Below are 23,622 nucleotides of genomic sequence, written 5' to 3' on the forward strand. Positions count from 1 at the left end.
AGAGTATGAACTTTCCAACGCTGTTTTCCTTGGAATGATGGAAGTTCTCATTTCATTAGCCAACTATGATTGAACAAGAATATCAACTTTCCAAGCCACTACACCAGGCAGCAATTGAAATTGGTTAGTAATCAATTCAAGGGGACTGAAAATCACACTACCACCGTTGTGAATGATTCATCAAGAAACATTGTAACACAATGGTCATACAAGTATGTGGAAATAAAGCCTTTTCATAAGACAAGTGAGAAACCTCAGCCTCTAACTTCATGGCACCTGGTATCATAATGGGGAATGCATACCAATACAGTGGGAGTTGTGTAGTCAGTTCATTCTCATATAATAAAGTTCCACATACTAGCATTTTCCATATAACAATCTATACAATTAATTCATCTAAATAGACCATGGAAAAAATAAAAATCCTTCACATATACAAGGAAAAGCCTCTTTTAATATCAGGTTGGGACAACCTCAGGTTCAAGCGGTGATGATCTGTCACCCTCCACACTCCCAACCTCTGTGGTCTGTCTACTCTTCTCATCTTCTTGGAACCCTTGTTTGAATCTGTCATAATTGGTGGGCTCAATTGACTTGAAAGGACGTTCCCCCAATACTCGAACCAAGTCCTCTTGGTGTAGGACCTCCTTCTCAAGTAATAGCTCAGCAATCTGAGCAACTTGCTCCTTATGCTCCTCTATCAATTGAACTGTGCGTTCATAAGCCTTGGCAACCCATTCTCTCACCTCATTGTCAATAATCGCTCCCATCTTGCTGCTATAGGGCTTTGTCATCTCAAATGAATCATCCCTTTGCGGGAAAGAGAGGAGACCTACTTTGTCACTGAAACCATAGACGGCTACTTGGGCATAGGTCATCTTGGTTACTTTCTCCAGGTCATTTTGGGCACCTGTCGAGATCTTTCCTAACAAAACCTGCACCAAAATGAATACAGGTTACTATAATAGATGAATGGTTCAAGCACACCAATACATCAAGATAATAATTTTGCTGCATCTCCCAGGATAGAAGCTAAAAAAACTGCTTGCCGGTTCCAGTTATTGCAAGATATTCAGATTCCTTTGGATTGCCTATGGAATAGGGTGGGTAGGTTTGGATTTGGGGACAGAATTGGGATTCTCAATCTTAAGAATCTTCGAATCCCATTATTTGGGTGCATTTCTTGGCACCAGAGTTTGGTATAAAGAATAAATTTGTCACCATGTTTTGGCAGAATTCAAATGACACCTGGGGGAAGGCCAGCAGTTTCAAATCCATGGAATCGAGACAGGAAAAGAATTCAAATCCAGTTCTGCCATGTAATCCAAAAGATCACCGACACAGTAGGCATTTTTCCCGTTCATGACTCACATTAAAGTAGAAAATTTTCTATAATTCTTTGTTGTTGCTCAGAAAAGGGTAAAGTAATAGAATCTTCAAAATCTGGGGCAGAAGCTAGAAACTGAAAAGTGCTGCTTCCCACTAGTGCAAGATGTTCATATTCCACTAGGCATCCCGTTGGCTACTTACTCCTGAAATACAAGAAAGGCTAAAATATTCAAAGTACCTGCTCCGATGCTCGGCCACCTAGGGTCATGCATGTCATGTCAAAGAGCTGCTCTTTAGTCATTAAAAGGTTTTCATTTGGAACATATTGAGCAAACCCAAGTGCTGCAGTACCACGTGGAACGATTGTTACTTTAAGCAAGGGTTCTGCATGTTCCAAGAACCACCCTGCCACAGCATGGCCTGATTCATGGTAAGCAACAGTCCGGCGCTCCAGTTTGCTTATAACCTGCTTGACCAAATAGGAAGGAAGGAGGCTGAAATAAGATTATTATGGGCAACATAAATGTGTTTATTTACATTTGGCTTCTGGTACTAATACAAAGTATGGATCAAGAGAAAAAGAGAGAAGAAAAGGGGAAATCTAACAAAAAGTTACATCACAACTTCTAGAAGAGAATTTTCAAACATTAAATAATTCAATGTTGACAGAATTGGGAATTTTACGTATGGTAAATCCCTTTAACCAGCACCCTTTTGCTTAAAAAATTCGCACCTTTCTTGGATCAAAACCCTACAACCTCCTCAACTTCATAAACCAGACTCAAATCCTTTTGGTTCTTCCAAATGGGGGTACCATAGAGACTTGGCAAAATCTCCCTGGAATCCCCACATTTCACTAAGGGATAATACAAAATATTCCAAAAATATTTTTATCCCTTACACCTCCAATATACTGTTGATATATCAGGAATATTTCAAATTTCATTGATAAATTAAACATCTGAATTGTAATTTTGTAGAACATCAATGAAAATTCCAATATTTCATACAAATAAATAGCCCAAGATTTTTGGAAATCTTTTTCTGAAAGAACAAAAAGGATTTTGTGGTTAGATAACTCATTATTCTGAATGTGATTCACTTACTAAGTCACTATAATTCAAAAGAAAAGGAAAAAAAAAAAAAAGAAACAACTGAAAAAAAAAGGGTTCCCAAGATAATCAAAACACATAATAACAAAAGTGAGTTTTTCTTGCATGGTATGCAGCTTTAGGAAGATGTCTAACCAGATGCAACCTCATCAGAAGAGGATTGATTTTAGACAGCACATCATGCATATTATGTAATGAAGCCTTGGAAACTGTAGACCACATCTTTCTCCATTGCAGCTTCAATTATAAGCTCTGGAATTCCATCTATCAAAGTTTTGGGCTACGTTTATGTACTCCTCATCCTCAATCTGTTGAGTGTCTATTTAGAAGCTGGTTCCTTAGTGGTCTCAGTAGCAGAAGTTTCTTTGGAAAATATACCTTCTGTAATCATTAGGAGCAAAAGAAACCCCCGGAAACAAGGCAGGCTCAGATGATGTTGTTCTTGGACGGATAAAAGGAAACCTATCTCCTGGCTATCAATTCAAAAACCTTTTTCAAGAAATTCTTTTCATGTCTTGTTTTTGAAGCACACTTTTTGTAACAAGTGTCTTCTTTTCTTTTCTTTATTCCCAATGTATAGCTTCTTGATGCACATGGAGACTGATGTAATTTTTTTCTTTGTAAATCTTAATACAGTATCTCACTATTAACAAAACATATAATAATAAAAAGAAAGAAATCAATGGCAAGTGAATGACGTGTGCATAGAAGAAAAGACGACTAAAAGACTAAAAGGGAGACAGAACCTACTTAAGTCTCTTAATCTTCTCTTACATGATATATAAAGTTTGTTATGGTTTTTTGAATCTTAAATATGCAATTATGCTTCATCTAAGTGATCCATAAAGTCTTAACAATCTTTTTTTGTAGTTTGCTTTAATTTTTTGGATTTTACAAATGTCTTAAATTAGCAGAATAACCTCAAAATGTCCCCATTTTTGCATAGTGAAACATCCATCTGATATCAAAATTGTGAACCATGACTGGACAAAGCTTGTACAAGGATGCTTGATCTAAAGAATTACTAAAAGGACTGCATGTTGTTGGAAAGTTGAATCTAGGAAACACAAATCAAGTGCGAGTAGTGTGAATGGTAGTCCTCCAAAGCAAGTATACATGTAATAGCCAAAGCCACAAAAAACATGTAGGTCATATCTGAGAAAGATGGAATACTTATAGGGGGCTTGAACCTTTTCCTTGTCATTTGTGGTCAAAATACAAACAGGATGCAGGCTCATCTAAGAATTTCAGTTTGGCCCCTGTAACTCATTAAGAGTTTTTTTTTTTTTTTTTTACCACGAGGGTATTAAAAAATTACATCAGAACCCATGTAAAACAAGATACTGTATAATGGAAATGTATAAAGAGATTATAACGGCAACTTTCTACTGGTTACAAGAAGACCTCTTGTATCAAAGAAGGATTTATAAGAAACTCTCCTTAAGAGGTTGTCAACTGCCAACCATGAGTATAACGAGCCACTCATTTTCCTTGCTATTATTTCCTATAAGCACACTTTTCAAAAATCCATGTGTTCCTTTCACTCCAGATGGACCAAAACTTATTAGGAGTTGAGAAATTAAGTTTTACCAAAACTTACAGGTGCTAAACAAATAGAGTTTGGTTCCCTAGATCTTTTCTATAGTTTCTCTGTAACCTCCAGTAAATTATATGCTATTAAGTACAAATTAGTGTAGCATTTTTTTAGGGAAAGGTAATTGCTAATTAGAGTAAGATTAATGATATTGTAAAGTAACATGTATATTCTCCTGAGGAGAAAAAAGGATGCTGTCCAATGATTCTACATAAAGCAACATGATATTCTCCTTTGAACAATTAATGAAGTTCAATCATGATACAATCTGTTGTTCCTTGTTATTGTAGGGAAATTCCCATTATCTGATAGAGTGGGCAATGAATCTACATATTCACTTATGCAACAAAAAGAATAAAAAAGACTGGCCAGTCAGAAATAAGTTACCTTGTTTTTCTTCTCCAGACCACCTATTATCCTATCTATAGCTGCCTCAAAATGTTCCATTGCAATCTGTGATACCTCATTTCTTGCAGCCATTAAAGCAGCTTCATTACAAACATTTGCAATGTCAGCTCCAGCAAATCCAGGAGTGAGAGCAGCAAGCCGCTCAGAATAATATGATGGTTCGTGGTCAAGCTTGAGTTTTTTAAGATAAATTTGAAATATCTCTTCACGGCCTTTAATGTCCGGTTTATCAATGGTAATTTGGCGATCAAACCGACCAGGTCTCAACAGTGCTTTGTCTAAAATGTCAGGTCTGTTGGTGCCAGCAAGTACAACAACTCCAGAAGTAGTTCCAAATCCATCCATTTCTACAAGCAACTGGTTAAGAGTACTTTCACGTTCATCATTTGCACCTGAAAAGCCTCCTCGCCCCCTTGCTCTTCCAATTGCGTCAATCTCATCAATGAAAATTATACTAGGTGCACATTGTCTGGCTTCTGCAAACAAGTTCCTTACCCTGGATGGTCCAACCCCAACAAACATCTCCATAAAGTCTGAACCAGATATAGACAGAAAAGGTACACCAGATTCACCAGCTGTTGCTTTTGCAAGAAGTGTCTTCCCAGTACCAGGAGGGCCTACAAGAAGAGCACCTTTCGGAATTTTAGCTCCCAACTCCTCATATTTCTTAGGGTTCTTGAGGAAGTGCACAAACTCCATGATTTCTTGCTTTGCTTCATCACAGCCGGCAACATCCTTGAAGAACACCTGGACCACTCAATAAGGGAAAAAAACATCAAATACATGAAAAAGTATCATGCCAGAGAATGCCATTGAATATTGTTAGAGTTATCCGAATAAGGGTAGATTAGTCAACTCACCTTGGTTAAGTTATGAGCTTCCATTGAATATTGTTAGAGTTATCCGAATAAGGGTAGATTAGTCAACTCACCTTGGTTAAGTTATGAGCTTATGTGGCAGTCTTATTAGAGGTTCTCTGTCCCATACTTAAGTAGGGGCAGTTTAGTCCTTGTACATTTAATCAGAAGCCTAATCGCTATTAAGAGGTCGACTGATAGGGTTTAGTTATCAGGTTCGACAGTTCTTTCATCTTCTTCTTCTTCTCTTCTTCTTCTTCTTCTCCTTCTCTTTCTTCTTCTCCTTACTGGTTCGGACTACTGTAGCTACAGTAGAAACATGGTATCAGAGCGTGACAACGTCAGTTCGTGACCTGTTTCAGTTCGTGCTTCAGTTCTCTCCTTTTCTTCTCTGGGCTGTCAATGGAGAAAAGTGGTTCGTCCCAGGCCTGAAACACCACAGCTCTTCTTTTTTCTGGTGCACAGAACCTCCTTTCCTAAGAAAAAAATTTCAGCAGTGAATGGTTGGCTGAAGCTCTCAAACGAAGGTTATCTCTCCTCTGTGTGCTGTTGGTATTTTTGGGTTGAAAATCTTCAAGAACTTGAGAGGACTGATCAGAACCTAGAGAACTAGGTTGGTTGTTGCCCTGGTTCTTGGAAAAATTCCAAGAACAGGCTGTGTTTACAGTGACCAAATGGTGTAAGGGCTGCTACTGTAGGTGGCCAAATGGTGCAAGGTGTAATGCAATGGTACTAGTTGAGTTTTTGTTGGTCTTGTGGTGCCCTCTTAAAAGCGTTAAAGCAGGTCTGTATTGTGTGTGACAGCTATGGCTGTGTGGTGGTGCTTGTGATGCACAAACTCTGTTGAGTAGTTGTTAGAGAGCTTGCATGTGGTTAGTAATTGCTGAATTAATGTCAGTGTAGTCTGTTTTTTTTTTGTGAAATCAGTAGTGGTGTGGATAAGAACAAAGGCGTGTGTATCTATCATTGTGTTTAGGGACTGCTGTAGGTTTTGGAACATCAAACTCTTGACAGCAGCACTTAGTTGGTGATTGGGAATTCAGATTAGAGGCAGCATTGAAAGAGTATCATGGCAGCAATGGGAGATGGTTGTAGTGATCAGAAACCTAGTGTGGTGGTTTCCTCTGACTATCTAGGTGTACAGATGACCTCAATTAAACTGAATGGTGAGAACTATGTTCCATGGGCCAAGTCAGTGGAAGTTTTTCTCAAGGCAAAGAGAAAAGTGAAGCATGTGAAAGAAGATAAACCACCGGCTGACTCTCTAGGGTTTGATGATTGGGAACAGAAGGATGCTCAAATCATGACATGGCTATGGAATAGTATGGAACCCAAAATAAGTGCCAACTTCATGTTCTTAGATACAACTAAAGACATATGGGAACATGCCAAGAAACTATATTCTGGGCAAGATAATACTACAAGGGTATATCAGCTCTATCAGGAGTACTTTGGTCTGCAACAAGGAAATAAAACCCTAGAAGAGTACTATGCCAGTATGAAGAACCTGAGAAATGAACTCAATGTCTATCATCCTCTCACTCCAGATGTTAAGGTTCAGCAACAACAGAGGGAACAACTAGATGTCACAAGGTTCTTAGTGGGGTTGAAATCAGAGTATGAACCAGTTAGGGCCCAAATATTGGGGGGCTCTACCCTTCCTACACTTGAGGAAGTGTTTGCTCGGCTTCGCAGGATTTCTTTGGGACAGACAAAGAATCCCACACTGTCTGATAGATCAGCTTTTGTGACAGCTAGAGGAGGTGGACGTGGTACGAAAGGGGGAGGGGGAGGATATGCCTCCCGAGGAGGTCGTGGTGGTTCCATATTTGGCCGTGGTGGTGGTCATGACTCAGGGGGAGGCTGTGGCAAAGAAAAAGGCAGCTCTACAAGGAAGTGTACTCACTGTGATAGGGAAGGACATTCCGTAAATTTTTGTTATGATCTTCATGGCCGCCCTCCCTCTAAATGGGCCAATCATGCTATTGCTGGTGGGGTTGATGTCAATGATAATCAACAAGCAGACCTAACTCCTTCCACATCTACATCTGTTTCCGGAAGGGAGATGGTGAGTGTACCGCATGATGAGTATGAGCGGTTCCTTTAGTCCACTTCCCAGCACACTACTGCTACTCTTGCCCACTCAGGTATAGCTTGCCTGTCATCTAAAACCTCTCCTTGGATTATTGACTCTGGAGCCTCTGATCACATGACCGGGACTCCAGGTGTGTTCTCTTCTCTCTCTGAAACTTCCACATCTCAAACTGTTACCTTGCCAATGGTTCCTCCTCTCCCATCTGTGGTGTTGGCAATGTTGACATGGCTTCTCTTTCTTTATCATCTGTTCTATATGTCCCCAAGTTTCCATTCAATCTTATGTCTATTAGTAAATTAACCAAGACTCTTAACTGCTTTGTTACTTTTTTCCCTTCCTCTTGTGTTCTTCAGGATCTCAGGACGGGGAAGAAGATTGGTGGGGGGCATGAAGCTGGTGGGTTGTATTACCTTGACGGTGGTGGATCATCAGTTACACTTCAGACTTCACTCACTCCTCTACAATGGCATTGTCGACTGGGACATCCTTCTCTCAAGGCCTCAAGATACTAGTTCCGTCTTTGAGTCATTTGTCAGTGTTACAGTGTGAGTCGTGTCAGTTTGGGAAACATCGTCGTGTTTCCTTCAGTCCTAGAGTTGAAAGTCGTATGTTGAGTCCTTTTGCTTTGGTTCATTCAGATGTTTGGGGCCTGATCAAAATAGAGTCTTATAATGGTTACAAGTATTTTGTCACTTTTATTGATGATTGTTCAAGAATGACATGGATTTATTTAATGAAAGAAATGAGTGAATTATTTTTCATTTTTCAAAAATTCCATGCTGAAATACGTACACAATTTGGTGTTCCAATCAAAGTTCTTTGTTCAGATAATGGTCGTGAATATTTTCTAACTTCCTTTCAACAGTATTTAGAACAGCATGGCATCATTCATCAAACTTCTTGTGCATCCACTCCTCAACAAAATGGGTGGCTGAATGGAAGAACCGTCATCTCCTTGAAACAGCTCGATCTATTCTTCATCATATGAGTATTCCTAAACGGTTTTGGAGTGATGCTGTACTTACTGCGTGTTTCCTCATTAATCGGATGCCCTCCTTTATTCTTCATGGTCGGTCTCCCTTCTCTATCTTGTTCCCCACCTTGTCTCCCTTTCCATTAACACCTCGTATCTTTGGTTGTGTGTGTTTTGTTCACAATCTGAGTCCTGGAATAGACAAGTTGGATGCACGCTCCATTAAGTGTGTCTTTCTTGGTTACTCTCGGACTCAAAAAGGGTACAAGTGTTACAATCCCAATACTCAGAAGTGCTATGTTTGTCCTGATGTCACCTTTTTGAGTCTGTTCCCCTCTTCTTAGGAACTGAAGCATCTTCATCTCCACCTTTACTTCCTCTTCCTCTTCTGGTCAGTGATCCCGTTCCAAGTGTTCCTGTTGAAGTTGACTCGTCACTTCATCCAGTGCAGATCCCTACTGAACGACCACCAATTCGGCAAGTGTATACACGTCGAACGACACCGGCCCCTCCTCCAACTTCTACCTTGTCCGCGGATCCTGTCGTTGCTCCTGTTGCTGAACCTTCAGGACTTGACCTACCCATTGCCTTACGGAAAGGTAAACGTAGTTCTACTCTCCATCCCATTTCCAATTTTGTTTCAGTATCTTGCCTTTCCGCCTCACATCGCCAGCTTGTTTCACTATTGTCATCTATTTCCATACCTAACAATGTCCAAGAGGCTCTTAGTTCACCTGGGTGGAGGCAGGCAATGGAGGAGGAACTCTCTGTTCTTCAGCATACTCACACGTGGGAGCTCACTACTCTTCCTCCTGGTAAGCATGTTGTGGGTTGTAAATGGGTGTATACTATTAAATACTTGCCAGATGGTAGTGTGAAGCGTCTGAAAGCCAGACTTGTTGCTAAAGGGTATTCACAGTTGTATGGAGTGGACTATATGGAGACCTTCTCTCAGTGGCTAAGATTAGCTCTGTCCGTGTGTCAATTTCCCTGGCAGTTATGTATGATTGGCCCTTATTTCGACTTGATATAAAAAATGCCTTCCTTCATGGTTACCTTATAGAGGAGGTATATATGGAGCAACCACCAGGGTTTGTTGCTCAGGGGGGAGACTGGTAAGGTGTACAGACTGAAAAAGGCAATTTATGGGTTGAAACAATAGCCTCGTGCTTGGTTCAGGAAGTTTAGTGAAGTGGTGAAGAATTTTGGAATGAAACAATGTCAGGTTGATCACTCAGTGTTCAGCTATGACTCAGAAGCTAGAAAGATTTTATTAGTGGTCTATGTAGATGATATTGTCATAACTGGCAATGACAAATTGGGGATCGACAAACTCAAGGTCTTTCTATAAAATCATTTTCAAACAAAAGACCTTGGGACATTGAAGTATTTCTTGGGTATAGAAGTTGCTAAATCAAGACAAAATGTAAACCTGTGCCAAAGAAAATATATTCTCGATCTATTGGACGAAATAGGACTGTTAGGTGCAAAACCGGCTAAAACTCCTATGGAACCAAATGTTAAGTTGAGCAGTGATACAGGGGGAATATTTGATGATCCTGGAAGGTATAAACGACTAGTGGGGAAGCTGAACTATTTGATTATCATGAGACCAGACATCTCCTTTGCAGTCAGTGTGGTGAGCCAATTTATGCAGAACCCTCGTATATCTCACTGGGATGCAGTTCTTAGAATTGTAAGATATTTGAAGGGAGCTCTGGGTCGTGGGCTATTGTATAAACCAGGAGGAAAACTTGAACTAGTTGGGTACACGGATGCAGATTGGGCGGGCTTTGTGTCTGATAGAAGATCTACTACAGGTTACTGCACATTTCTTAGAGGAAATCTTGTGACGTGGAAGAGTAAAAAGCAGACGGTTGTGGCTAGAAGCATTGCTGAAGCCGAGTACAGAGTCATGGCAAACACTACATGTGAATTGGTGTGGTTGAGGAATCTCCTACAAGAAATCGGGTTCCACATGGATAAACCTATGAAGTTGTACTGTGACAATCAAGCTGCGCTCCATATCTCATCCAACCCTATTTTTCATGAGAGAACAAAGCACATAGAGATTGATTGACACTTTGTGAGAGAGAAGGTTCTTACTAGAGAGATAAGCACAGAACATGTAAGCTCAGGTGATTAGTGGGCAAATTTGTTTACAAAAGCCTTAAGCTCAGAGAGAGTGAACTATATATATAACAAGCTGGGATTATGTGACATATATTCTCCAGCTTGAGGGGGAGTGTTAGAGTTAGCCGAATAAGGGTAGATTAGTCAACTCACCTTGGTTAATTTATGAGCTTATGTGGCAGTCTTATTAGAGGTTCTCTGTCCCATACTTAAGTAGGGGCAGTTTAGTCCTTGTACATTTAATCAAAAGCCTAATCACTATTAAGAGGTCAACTGATAGGGTTTAGCTATCAGGTTCGACAGTTCTTTCATCTTCTTCTTCTCTTCTTCTTCTTCTTCTCCTTCTCTTTCTTCTTCTCCTTACTGGTTCGGACTACTGTAGCTACAGTAGAAACAAATATTTTAACATTTTTTTCTTTAATAGAGAGGAAATGGTAATGAATTGATCAATGGTGCAAATATTGAAAAGAGTGAAGAGCAATTTTAACCATATGTTACAAGCAGGAAAATAGAAATAATCATCCTTATTCAGATTTTTAGAGAATCTAGTATGATCCAAGGATACGAAAGGAATTTCTAACCTTATTTTTGGCATTCTTATCCATCTTAGTGATATGAGCTTTTCCAATATTAAATATGCCACGGCTACCCCTTCCACCACTGCCACCAATGCCAAATCCACCCTGCATTCTTCGCCCCATGTACAAAAGAGATCCCAAAACCAAAGCTGTTGGCAAAAACCTCATCAATTCTTGATACCAAACCATTTCAGAAACATAAGTTACAGGAACATAATCATGAGGATCTATCCCTAATGCTTCCTGGGCTTCCTCCAACTTCTCTTCAAATGATTCAACACTGCCAATGTTAAAATAATATTTATATTGGCTTCCATTTCCTCTAGCAGGAGTATTATTAGCTGGTCCCTGAACAACATCTTCATTGGTTTGTCTGGAAGTGTGTGGAGACCTTCGGACATAAACCTTTGCAACTGATTTATTGGAAACAACAATATGATCAACTAGACCAGGTTCCAGAAGCTTGTTTTTGAATTCTTGGAAGCTAATCTGTAACAATGAAATTCCATTGTAAATGCCATCAGAAGTGAAAATAACAACTCCCATTGCACATTTGAAAGTTTGAAAAAGATAGAACAATTAAACAAGAAAAATGCACACGACCATCATATAAATTATGCCCTCTCGTTAACAAATAAAATTTCTTGAGACAAGTGTAAGAAACTAAACATTCTTAATTTCTAATAACAAAAGCAGGTAATAGTTGAACCAATTCCTCACAATGCATGCACATGAAAATGTGAAGCCAAAATTTTGACCTACTAACAATTATGGAAGTATATGTTGAAGAATAAGATAATTTTGATGTTAAAACACGAGTTGCAATAGTGCAAGTGATTAGTGTCAAAATCCATCTAGGGTACAGAACATCCCAATAAGAGAACCCCCTAAATTGGAGCAGAATTCAGAACTTCTATCTGATGTCATTTCGGGTTATGAAAAGAAAGATAACACCCAGCAAGGATATCGAGGGAGATGCGACAAAGAACTGGAATTGGAATCCAATATATGTTAACAAAGCCACATGCCAGCCTTGAGATGAACTATCAAATTATCTTTAGGGAACTGGAACCTAAATCGGTAATAAACCTCTTTAGAACAGTGCTCAACTGGACTAAACTGGACAGGGCAGTTAAACTATTAGAGCCATCAATGGTTCCCAAGAGGTTTTGGTTAACAGCCAAACAAATTGAACTAAATACAAAATATATTTAAAGTGGCCTATTATTCCGATTTGTAGTTCTTCTTCCTCATTTTTAATTCTATATAATATGTATGTATGTACATATGTGCTATAGCAGATGAAATCACAATTTATGGGCTAATCAAAGCCGTACAGCAAGAATTTTTAAGCTGTGAACCCTAGTTTAGCTTACAGTTGAGCAACTTTATCTCACCAGCTCCAGGATTTTAGTATAAAACCTATAAATCAGCTACAGGTGAAATTTGGGATATGATGAAACTCTGAAGAGGTTTGGAGAATTTATATGTACAAACTTGCTAATAGTGAGCAATCATTATTTGCATACTAAAACCACAGCTTTATCTACTCCTACATTTGCACCAAAAGCAAGAAATAATAGAGTAAAGCCACATATCATTAAATAGGGGGAGGGGGGAGGCTCAGTGGTAATGCATTTGTATCTTAGATTGTACTCCTTTCTATTTATTGGTGGCTGTTAACTTTTATTAGATAAGAAAAAATAAATGTATATTGTGCCTAGCACTGTTATTTTGGTGTTCCGTATGTACTGTTTTTTTTAAGTTAAACTATATTGAATAATCAAAAGTATATGGTCCCCTGTAAAATGAGTTCCTATACACGTGTAAGCCATGCAAGGACCTCAAAAAAAGTCTACCTTCAAAAAAGAAACAGAAAAGGTATTATCTTTAAATACATTATGAACAGCCAACCAATCCCTAACTGTTGAAACCACCTCAGCTTTAGTCATAGATTTCTGATCAAAGATTCTATTATTTCTCTCAAACCATATAGACCACATAATTGCCAATGGGATATAAGACCAGCACACTTTCCCCTTTTTTAGTTATTCCAGAGATTTTCCATTCTTCAAAAAGTGCTTTTACAGGCTGGGAAGCACCAGTTTAGATTAATTGCCATAGTGAACTTGCAATGCAAAAATAGGTGGTTTGAGGTCTCTGTTGCCTGATTGCATAAGAAGCACCTTAAATCTGAAAAGATAAAGCCCTTTTTCATGAGCACCTCTTTAGTAAGGCACTTCCCCGGGCAACCACCCAACCAAAAAGCTTTACTTCTAAAGAGGCTGCAGATCTCCATATTGATTTGCTTGGAAACTGACCTTGAGGATCACCAATTAGCCCTTCATAAAAAGATTTAACAGTGAAGTCACCTGCCCACTTCCAGCATCTCATATCCTAAGCATGCAGGTCCAGAAGATGAATCTGAAGCATAGCTAGGAGCTCAGCCAACATTTCAATTTCCCAGTCATAAAAGCTTCTTCTGAAAGAGGGTTTCCAAGTGATCTTATTGCCTTCCACAACAAATGATTCAGCAACCAAGGCCGGCTTGTTTTCGGCCACCATATAAAGGGCAGGAAATAAGTCTTTAGTTCTCTGTCTCCACACCAAGGGTCAAGTCAAAACCTTGGCCTCCTTCCATCATCTAACTTAAACTTTATGCCTCTGCTGAACTTAGGAAAAACTTTGAAAATTCCTTTCCACACGCCACATCCATACAGCAATTGAGGCCTCTCTGCATCCCAACCATTGCTGTTTACCCCATATTTCTCTGCAATTACTTTCCCCCATAAACTGTTGGGTTCCCTTGAGAACCTCATAGCCCCATTGCCCAGCTAATGCATCATTGAAAATTTTAACTTGTCTGATTCCTAGACCCCCATGAGAACAAGGCTTTCAAACCTGTTCCCAGTTGACCGGATAAAATTTGGAAGATTCCCTCCATCCAAGCCACAAGAAACCCCTCATCTTTTTTCCTATTTTTCCGGCCATTCCCAAGGGAATTGGTACAGGGACATGTAATAAGCAGGAAGACTTGTCAAAATACTTTTGATGAGTGTGACCTTCCCCCCTTTTGAGAGGTACCAAGCTTTCTAAGCAACCATCTTTGTGTCCATCCTCTCTAAGATTGGACCCCAAATGGCCTTTGTGGTACATTTACTTCTGTGGGGCAACCCCAAATACTTTGAAGGGAAGCTGTCAACCTTGCACCCTAGTAATTCAGCCAGCTTAAACATTAGGGACCTCCCCAACTGCTAACATCTCACTTTTGGATAAATTAACTTTCAAACCTGACACTATCTCAAACCAGCATAGGATGTGTCTCAGATTAAACACATATTCTGAAGATGCATTGCAGAAGAAAAGTGTATCATTTGCAAACTGTAATAAAGGAATTTTAGTGCCATTGCTGCAGCTTTCAAAACCCTCCCAACCCAAAAGAAGGAATTTTGGTTCCATATGTACAATTTACATCCTGTTCCTGTTCTGCTTTACCACTTGGCCCAAAAGAAGTTGTCCCATGTTCCCCCTTGCTTAACTAATGAGTCCACCGAACAGTTTGCACTTTGCAGATCTATTTATCCAAGTAGAGTAGCCTCAAGCCCCTTAACAAGAAGCTGACATCTATCATAGTATGTCGGTGCTGCTACATCCCTTGATTTTTGCTCCTCATCCGAGCTATCACTACCTACGAATCCCCTCCAATCCTCTATTATGATCTTTCTCAGCCCAAGGAGCCTCCCCAACCTTAGTCCTTGCAATACAGCCGGCAGTTCTTCACTCAACAAATCAGAAACTCCAATAAGCCCAAAGAGGACAGCAATGAGGCTTCCACTAGCATCTCTAAACATCCCTCACACCTGATATCCCAGGATTCCCAGAACTTCCCCAGAGCCTATTTTCTGTCTAGCTCTTCCTCTCCTATCCCTTGGGACTTTGGTTTTTTCAAAGGTCTCAAGGACCGTGAAATTTTTTAGGCTATTTCTTTGCTGGAGTCATTAAATGGTCTGTTTTTGGATCATAATAACTCTGATGGGAGGATTTGGACTGTGGACCACCTTGGAAAATTTTCTTGTGCTTCTTTCTTCAAGGCCTTAATTCTCGCTGGCCAACACCCTCAAACATTTCTTGTCTAAGCAACTTTTTGTCAAGCACTATCCTCCATAAAATTAGAATGTTCTGTTGGAAGATAACCTATTTAAAGATCAATACCTATTAGATTCTCCAAAACAGAAGGCTGATTTGGACATTATCACCAAATATGCACTTCCTCCATAAGGCAAGCTATGAAACCACATTCATCCTACTAATCTCCTGTCCTTTCATGATGAAAATTTGGGAGAACTTTTTTGCTTTATTTGATGTTAAGTGGAGTTCCCCAACAGATATTGATACTGTATTTTGCATTAGTTCATTCTCTCCCAGAATGAAAAGATGTAAAATCCTATGGACAAACAAGAGCAGCCATTGTTTGGACAGATGGGAAGAACAGAAAGTTAGAATTTTCTTAGACAAAAAACAATCCAAAGAGTCAGAGACACAATAGTAGGTCTGATAGAGATCAAAGTCATTCAGTGGGTGAAAACCAGGAAAGAATTTTCCGCTAGCCCTACAAATGATATTAGTCAAAAGATGACTAACACTGGCAGCCTGAGCTATTGGTAGCCAAACCTGTCATGGATTCCCCCTCCACTGGACAGAGAGGAGTTGAATGTTGATAGCTGTAGCCTTGGGAAAAGTGGGCATTCAGGTATAGGTGGTTTATTTGGAGACCATAATGAGGTTAGCAAAGTGGATTTTTGTGGACCAATAGGAATTAGCAATTCCATACAAGCAGAATTACAACCTGTACTTTGAGGTTCAAGCCTAGCTACTTCCTTTGGTTTCTAGAGTTCAATCATTGAAGGGACTCAAAGTCTACGACTCTAGGGTTAGAGGGTGAAATGGATGGACATTGGAGACTAAGATATAAGATCAGGGAGGCAAGGCCTTTGGCACTCAATTTGGGTGCAGATTTGGTATGAACACCAAGATATGCTAACTCATTTGCTGATTCACTAGCCCATGAAACTGTTAGCATATTGTCATGGGGTTAGGTTAGCAATGGAAGAAACCTGTGTGGCATCCAGGCCATGTGCGGCTAGGACAAGCCTGATGTATAAGGGCCATGTGTCGGGTCGATGATGACTCCACCAAGGTCAGTGGCACTGAATCATGACCTCGTGGCACATTGCCAAGGCTCTCTGTGGCTCTTGTCAGTCCATGGGAGGCACCTCTTGTGTGCCAAAGAGGGAATGCCATGATGTGAGGCACTTGTTGTACCGATGATGTGAGGAAATCACCGGGCCTTGAACACACTCGTGCACTATGAGCAATGGGGTAGCTCGATTAGCTTAGACGTGGGGCTCGAGTGGTGTAGGGACATGTTTGGGCCAGACCCACATGGAAAGCCTCCCCTTCATGTGCATTGCATAGTGCCGGTCCATGCAATGTTCCCATGAGCGTGTGTGTGCCCATAAGGAACCCTAGTAGCCATGCTAGCCATTAACCAGGGTCATCCCGCAAAGGATGTTGGTCTAGGAGTGCCAAGGTCAGGCACCCAAGGAGATCGACCACCCCTCCTCAAAGAGTATGTTAAGCTTTTGGTGGTCTACTAGTAGGAAACATCACTTCTCCGAAAAATCATACTAGAGATATTTACAATAATGCCATTTAACGTAAGCCTACCAAGCATAGGTAAGGCTAAGCCTGTGTCAGACTGTGTTAGGCTCCCCCACTCAATTCGTTGCCATCCCGACAACGGCTCCTTAGTGAATGGGCGTCTATGTCCCGCTCCATCCACGTGCGCTCCAGTTTAGCTGCTCATTGTTGTAGTTAGGGCCGCCTGATTAACTCAGGTCTCGCCTATGTTGGTGTCCATTTATGGGGATGGAACCATTTCACCATGTCGGCCTGTCGCGTGCCTAGACTTCACCCACTGTGTTCAGTTACTCACACCATGCAATGGCTATGCCCTCGATGTGTGTGTATGGCCCTCAAAGATGTGTGTGTGTTGCTTCACAAAGGTCCGCCCCGTGTTCTCTTTACCTTAAGGCTCGAACGTCTTCTAGGTAGCTTTTCGATGGTTCTACCAAACACGATATATAGGTCTTCTCCTGCTATTGGCATAGTGTCCTAGGAAACCCTTTCACCATACTGGAGTACAGACTTCACCTTGCCGTGTTCGGGTTACTCAAACCTATCCATGGATTATGCTCTTTTGGCCCTCGAAACTACACTTCACCTCACTGTGTTCAGGCTACCTCTTTGCTTCGAGGGGGTCCTGATGTTTTTTGCCTCAAGGATCCGACCGCAATGTGTGCGAGTGGTGGCAACTTTTACCCATGATGTTGTCAAACATGCACCCGCTTGTGTGATGTGTGTGGTTGTTGCAAATGTTCTACCGATGTTGTGTTGAGCATGTCCTCCTATGCAATGCTAGTGTTGTGCCGCCATTCTCCAATGGCAAGTATACCCACATTCCTAACATTCCAAATATTGTGGCTTCAATTGAGGGCCGCCACTTCAGTGATATTCCTTGACCAACCATCGACACCAACCAATTTCGGATTGTTGTCCCCACCTTAGTAGTGCCTTTGAAAAACTACGAAATAATGGCCCATCCATCATGAAACCAAGATGTAGGCATACCACCCACACCTCACTAAAATGAAAGCGACTGATGTTTGTAAGGAAGCATGGCACTCCCCTACTCAAACCACCACAATATTACTTGCATCTACCCCCGCATGAGAGTTGCTTCAGGATCATTGGAATGGGGACGCAATGATTGGCCTCTTGCCAAGCTTGATGTGTGTTGCTTGCTCAATCCTGTCAAGTGGGCGTGTTGAGGGACTGCACCCTGTAATGTGGTTGCTTGTTGTGAGGACCGCTTCAACTGGCTCGACTGTGTGCTATGATACCGATTGTCATGGGGTTAGGTTTGCAACGGAAGAAACATGTGTGCGCCCAGGCCATGTGCAGCTAGGACAAGCATAATGTGTGTAAGGGCCATGTGTTGGCCCAATGATGGCTCCACCGATGTCAGTGGCACTGGATCATGAACTCGCAGCACATGGTAGAGGCTCTTTGTGGCTCTTTCCGATCCATGGGAAGCACCTTTTACATGCTAAAGGGGGAATGCCATGATGTGAGGCAACTGTTGGGCCTTGAACACACCCGTCTGTTGTGAGCAACGGGGTAGCTCAATTAGCTTAGACGGGGTTGGTGTGGTGTAGGGACATGCCTGGGCCAGACCCACATGGAAAGCCTCCCCTTCATGTATGTTGCGAGTGTTGATCCATTCACTATCCCCATGAGCGTGTGTGTGCCCATGAGGAACCCTGATAGCCATGCTAGCCATTAACCAGGGCTGCCCCACAAGGGATGTTGGTCTAGGAGTGCCAAGGTCAGGTACCCAAGGAGGTCGGCCACCCCTCCTCAAAGAGTATGTTACGATTTTGGTGGTCTACCAGTAGGAAATGTCACTTCTCCGAAAAATCATACTGGAGATATTTACGATAGTGCCACTTAACGTAAGCCTACCAAGCATAGGTAATGCTAAGCCTATGTCAAACTGTGTCAAGATGGACCTTCGTATGGGGTAATTGCCTGTTGAATTGAGAGATCAGCATACAGCCATTATAATTGAGAGATCTCCATGAACTATCCTTACACCATATTAGTCTATACACCATTTGGATATCATTAACAAAGCATCATCAGTTATTGATAAAAAAGATAACAATCACCAATTCCATACCACTGGATTATTCAGAAATTGAAACACTAGACTTGGACCAGTGAACTTAATAGCCTATGTAGGACAAATTGAAAGATGTATTCCAGAATTATAGATGATATTTTATATTTAAGGCAAATATAATAAAGAAAAGATCTTAGTGTGGTAAGAAAGCAATATCTTGTTGTTGGTTGTACTACCACTCCAAAACTTCTTTTAGGAGAGAGAAAAAAAAAAGAACCAACTGATTGCATTTGTAACACCAAGCAAAGACCTAAATAAGCAGCTAAAGATTCTTCACTCTCTTTGATAATAAAGGTAATCCTTTTTCTTCTTAACAAATTTACTTTTTTTATTTATTACCAAAAAAAGATAATGAAAGGAATAACAATATCACAATACTTTATTTTCATAAGTTGATGGAAAAAGGAACTTGCTAAAAACCACACAGTGAACTACAGAGTATGAACCCAACACCTAAATTCACTTTTTTATGCAACGAAACTAAACAGTAACAATAGATCGGATATTTATAGCATGATAAATGAAGGCAAGATAATGGCTTTGTTTTCAGGTCCAATAGGAGTTGGAGATTCCGTAAGAGCGGAAATTTTGGCACTACATCAAGGTGTAAAAGTGGCCAAACAGTTGGGGCTACAGAAGATTGAGATAGAGGGAGACTCCAAGTTGGTAATTGGGTGGATGCAATCAGGGCAGCTGGGAATTTGGCAATATAGACATCTGATAAGGGAAATTCTTAGCATAACAAGGGAGGTGGGTGTTTGGTTCAAGTGGGTAAGGAGATCAGCAAATGGTTTTGCTGACACCCTAGCAAAACAAGGGACTGCAAGGGAGTCTTTTTTGGGCAGTGCTGTAATGTTTGATGTTTATTGGATCAACCTTTTCTAATAAGGTTGAATTCTGTATTCAGATTAACTTATCTCTAATGAAAGTTATCGTTTCTGATAAAAAAAAAATAGTATGATAAAACTAACCTGCTTTTGGTCATGAGGACCAAAAGAGAAGGATGAAAGCAACAATGCAATAAAAATTAGAGGAGTCAAATAATTCTGCAATTGCTTCATGAAATTTTCCTGAAAATTCCCCTGATCTTCGGTGTTTGACTCCTCTGGAAAACAGTAAAGGAATTGTCAAATTGCGAAAATTTACATAGCCTTGTTTAGAATGTAAGAATAAACAGATGAAGATTTAAAGAATATACAAAACATATTGCATTTAGTCATTAAAATATTTCATATAATGTAAAATGTGTTAGCTAATGCATAATATCTTCCAATTTGCTTAAAGCAGCTTCAGAGTAAAGGTGCCCCTAGTTCAAGTTTGTTTTACAAGTCAATACGGCAAAGGTTGGAGGGAATTAAGAACCCTCCACAAGCAGTGGATGGCTTCTTGCTCACCATGATTCTTCACCCAGGCCTAAGTTTAGCAGAGATGGGCCGCATAGCCCTCCCATGGAGAGAGGTGAATCCAACCCAGAGGACGTCTTGGTGCAGGAGGCTGGGATGGACTCGCAAGAGAAAGAAGGGTGTGTTGAGCAAGAAACTGTTGAAAGTCAAGTGGAGAACTTATTGAACTTTGGGAAGCTTCTGGGGGTATCCTTCTCTGCGGAGCAAGAGCCTCAGTTGCGAGATTGGATCAGCTCCTCTTTCGTCCGCGATGTGAAGGATCATAACCCTTAGTTTGCAAGGAGCTCGGAACCCTTCCTTCTACACTGTCAGTATCTTGATGCCTAAGTGCCTAATTAATTTATTAAAAAAAAAAAGAATATAAATACTATGTAAGAAAAGATGGGAGAGTTCAGATATCTCTTTCTTAATTCGAAATACTTACAGCTTACTGCATTAGTGCAATGTGTATTGTATTAGTTTTTGTACTTATTAAAATGTTGATTTTTTTTTTTGAAAAATGATTTGTGGAGCTTCCTGCCATGTGTGATTGCAAAAAAAAGTCACTAAAAAGAGGAGTAAAGTTTGAAGCTTAAAAAAACATCTGCAGAAAACACAGTAGCATATAGCATATTCAAAGACGATATAATTCCATTAGGATGGGATGAAGGAAAAAGGAGTAGGGATTGCTGTATTAAGTGTCCATCATGGATGTCTTAAGGATATAATTCCATAATTCCAAGCAGTTTATTTTTCATTACTGGTCCCTAACCACCACCCTTGAAGGGAGTAAAGAAAAAAAAAAAAAGATGTTGCAAGCTATTTTCACTCTGTTACTTATGGTGATTAATTTTGTTGTCTTTTGCATGGGAGAGCTTCATGGCCACTGGTGTACCATCCTTTATGGTCCTTCATGTTTCCATATACAGATTATTATTATTTACTTATCAGAAAATATCTTTTCAATAAAGTTTTATTGGTACTGGTGATAGAAAAACTGCCATGTTCTAACCGTTATATCCTACATGTTTACATCAAAGTTATAAACAGAAAGCTGCCCTACATTATTCACAAGTGGTTCAACTATATTCAAACTAATGCAGATATATTTCTATTTGGGAACCAAGATGACCAATTAAATTGAGACCTGGTTTTCTATTTTGTCATTTCTTCTTTTCTTTAAATTTTTTAAGGGGCACTTGTTTTAAAACCCTCACTAGAATATGATTTATTTAGGTATTTAAAACCTGCTTAGAAATTCCATTGACTTTATTTTCCATCATGTGTACATTAAGGGATCAGTTTAGGTGGATTAGTTCATTTTCAAGTCAAACTTGATTATATAAACTTACATTTCTAGTGTACAACTGGTAAATTCTATTGTATTAAGCACATGTATGGTAGATATAGATTAAAAACCGGGTAAAATCACTCTTTTATGCATGTGCAAATTTTTAGAACCAAAATAACCTTGGTAGCTACAATACAATTTGTGATTCGATTCTACTCTATTCTATTCAACATTCTCTAGAATTTACAATTTTCAGAAAACCAATCTGGGTGGCCAGCTGCCAAAATACAAAGACAAACATAACAAAACCAATTATAGAAAACTTGACATTGGACCCCAGCAATTAACTATAACAACACCATAGGAAATTCTAATGTTCACATGTTTCATAATTAAACTCTTCTATAGACAAATGTACAAAGAAAGAAAAGAAAAGAAAGTAAGAAACTATTTGAAACTCCGAAGCCATCATGGCACTTCGAAACAAAATAAAGTGTGAGCTCATCTTCATAAAGGCCTTCCTGTCTCTGGTGTCTGATGGGCCATTCAAGTTTAAGCATCACAAATTTGACTCAAGTTCAAGACAATGTCAATAGTAGAAAATGGCAACAAGTTAACAATGATATTCCCATGACTGAGCAATAAATTATTCTCTGTGTGCAAAAATTGACAATTGTATTCCTCCCATCCAATACCCCAGCAAAGTAATAAGCCTATGAACGGTTTGCACATACCTTTTGACTCGGTTTTTTGATTGTTCCCTTTGGGAATTTCCTTTTTATCCTTCGGATAGAAGTTCTCGTAGTCTATAAAATCACAAAATTCAAAAAAAAAAAAAGAGAATTAAATGCAAAAACGACATTCGGACAACAATAATCACGTTAAGATCAAACGAATAAAAAACGTAACGATTTTCTTACTTACTTTTCTTTTTTGGAGCTTCATTGGAGAAAAAACGATGGAATCTGGGGTTCGCAAGAAGGAAATTAAAATCCAAAGAAGAGCTTCTTTTGGAACCAAATTCCTTGTTAGCTCCAAAAGAAGCCAAGTACCCCCTCAGAGACCCTAATCTGCTGTGCTCGCCCCCAAGGCAGGAGTTTCTATGTGGCGGAGATCGCAGAAGGGAATCGTTTAGAAGCGCAAACCTTCTGCCATAAGCACCCAAATATCCATTCTGCAAAACAACGCAACCACGGTTTAGCTTCAGAACAGAATAACTTTGATAAGAAAGAAAGAACTAAGAAGATATCTTACTCTTGAACCTGCCGACCGCGACAGGGAGCGTCCGAGCTTTGAAAAGATCATCCTTTCATAGATTGGAGCATGAATCTATGGATAATTTCGCAAGAAAGATACACTACAATGGTTGTTGATTTAGAGATCAGACTTCCAGACAAGTTTCATCTCAAACGAGCAAATACGATGGTCCAGTTTAGTTGAAAAAACAACGAGCAGTCCCACGAACGGAGGGGGAAGAGGAAAGAAAAATATCGGAAAGGAAAAAATATCGGAAAGGAAATTCCCAAGTCGGGTTGTTGTTGACAGACTCATGCCGGCTGGACCGGTGGGGGAACCGATCCACGGTTAATTTTAGGTCAAATTTCATTATTCTTTAGGCTTCGCTCACCTCTTTTTGACCATATATGGCATCTTCTTTCAGAAAGCTAAAATTCAAAAGCCTTTTGTTTCTTTTCCTCGTCCCCTTCACTTATTAGCAGACTATTATCTATGCTTCCGAGGGGATTAATTTTATATTTTTTGATGTTTTTGGTGGTTTATTTTCTATTTTGTCAAAAACAAATTCATACAATTGTAAAATTTTCTTTATATTGAAGGGTTAAAATGGTAAAATTTTCTTTATATTGAAGGGCTAAAATGGTTAGAGGTAGACAGAGAAATACTAGAATGAAATTAGTAAGAAACAATTTAAACACTAATACCATGGATATGGCTTTAAAGAGGATTCATGTAGCTGATTCCATAAATTTGGAATAAGGCACGGATGATGATAATACCTATTTCTTATTAAATTGACTTAGTTAAAGTTTATTTTAATAACACTCTTG

General features: G+C 39.8%; 1 protein-coding gene across 1 annotated transcript; it reads right to left on the reverse strand.

The window, feature by feature from the left end:
- Positions 1-217: 217 nt before the first annotated feature.
- Positions 218-23,065, reverse strand: LOC148870574 (ATP-dependent zinc metalloprotease FTSH 10, mitochondrial-like). Its single transcript, XM_088971856.1, has 8 exons — positions 22,811-23,065; positions 22,481-22,730; positions 22,291-22,362; positions 19,855-19,988; positions 11,083-11,568; positions 4,423-5,190; positions 1,568-1,795; positions 218-935 (listed from the first exon to the last, which is right to left on the reverse strand). Exons 1-8 carry the CDS (start codon positions 22,859-22,861, stop codon positions 459-461), a joined length of 2,466 nt encoding a protein of 821 aa, XP_088827982.1. The 5' UTR covers positions 22,862-23,065; the 3' UTR covers positions 218-458.
- Between the last annotated feature and the right edge of the window lie 557 nt (positions 23,066-23,622).

Source organism: Nelumbo lutea, chromosome 2, assembly GCF_056320005.1.
Source record: "Nelumbo lutea isolate HS-2025 chromosome 2, American lotus-T2T, whole genome shotgun sequence".
Classification (NCBI taxonomy): domain Eukaryota; kingdom Viridiplantae; phylum Streptophyta; class Magnoliopsida; order Proteales; family Nelumbonaceae; genus Nelumbo; species Nelumbo lutea.

Excerpts from the sequence above, each read along its gene's own strand:
- LOC148870574 (XM_088971856.1), bottom strand. The coding sequence starts at position 22,861 with ATGATCTTTTCAAAGCTCGGACGCTCCCTGTCGCGGTCGGCAGGTTCA. Across the intron at positions 5,191-11,082 it reads ATAAGAATGCCAAAAATAAG|GTGTTCTTCAAGGATGTTGC; the intron begins GTTAGAAATTCC and ends TGAGTGGTCCAG. Across the intron at positions 936-1,567 it reads GTGGCCGAGCATCGGAGCAG|GTTTTGTTAGGAAAGATCTC; the intron begins GTACTTTGAATA and ends ATTTTGGTGCAG.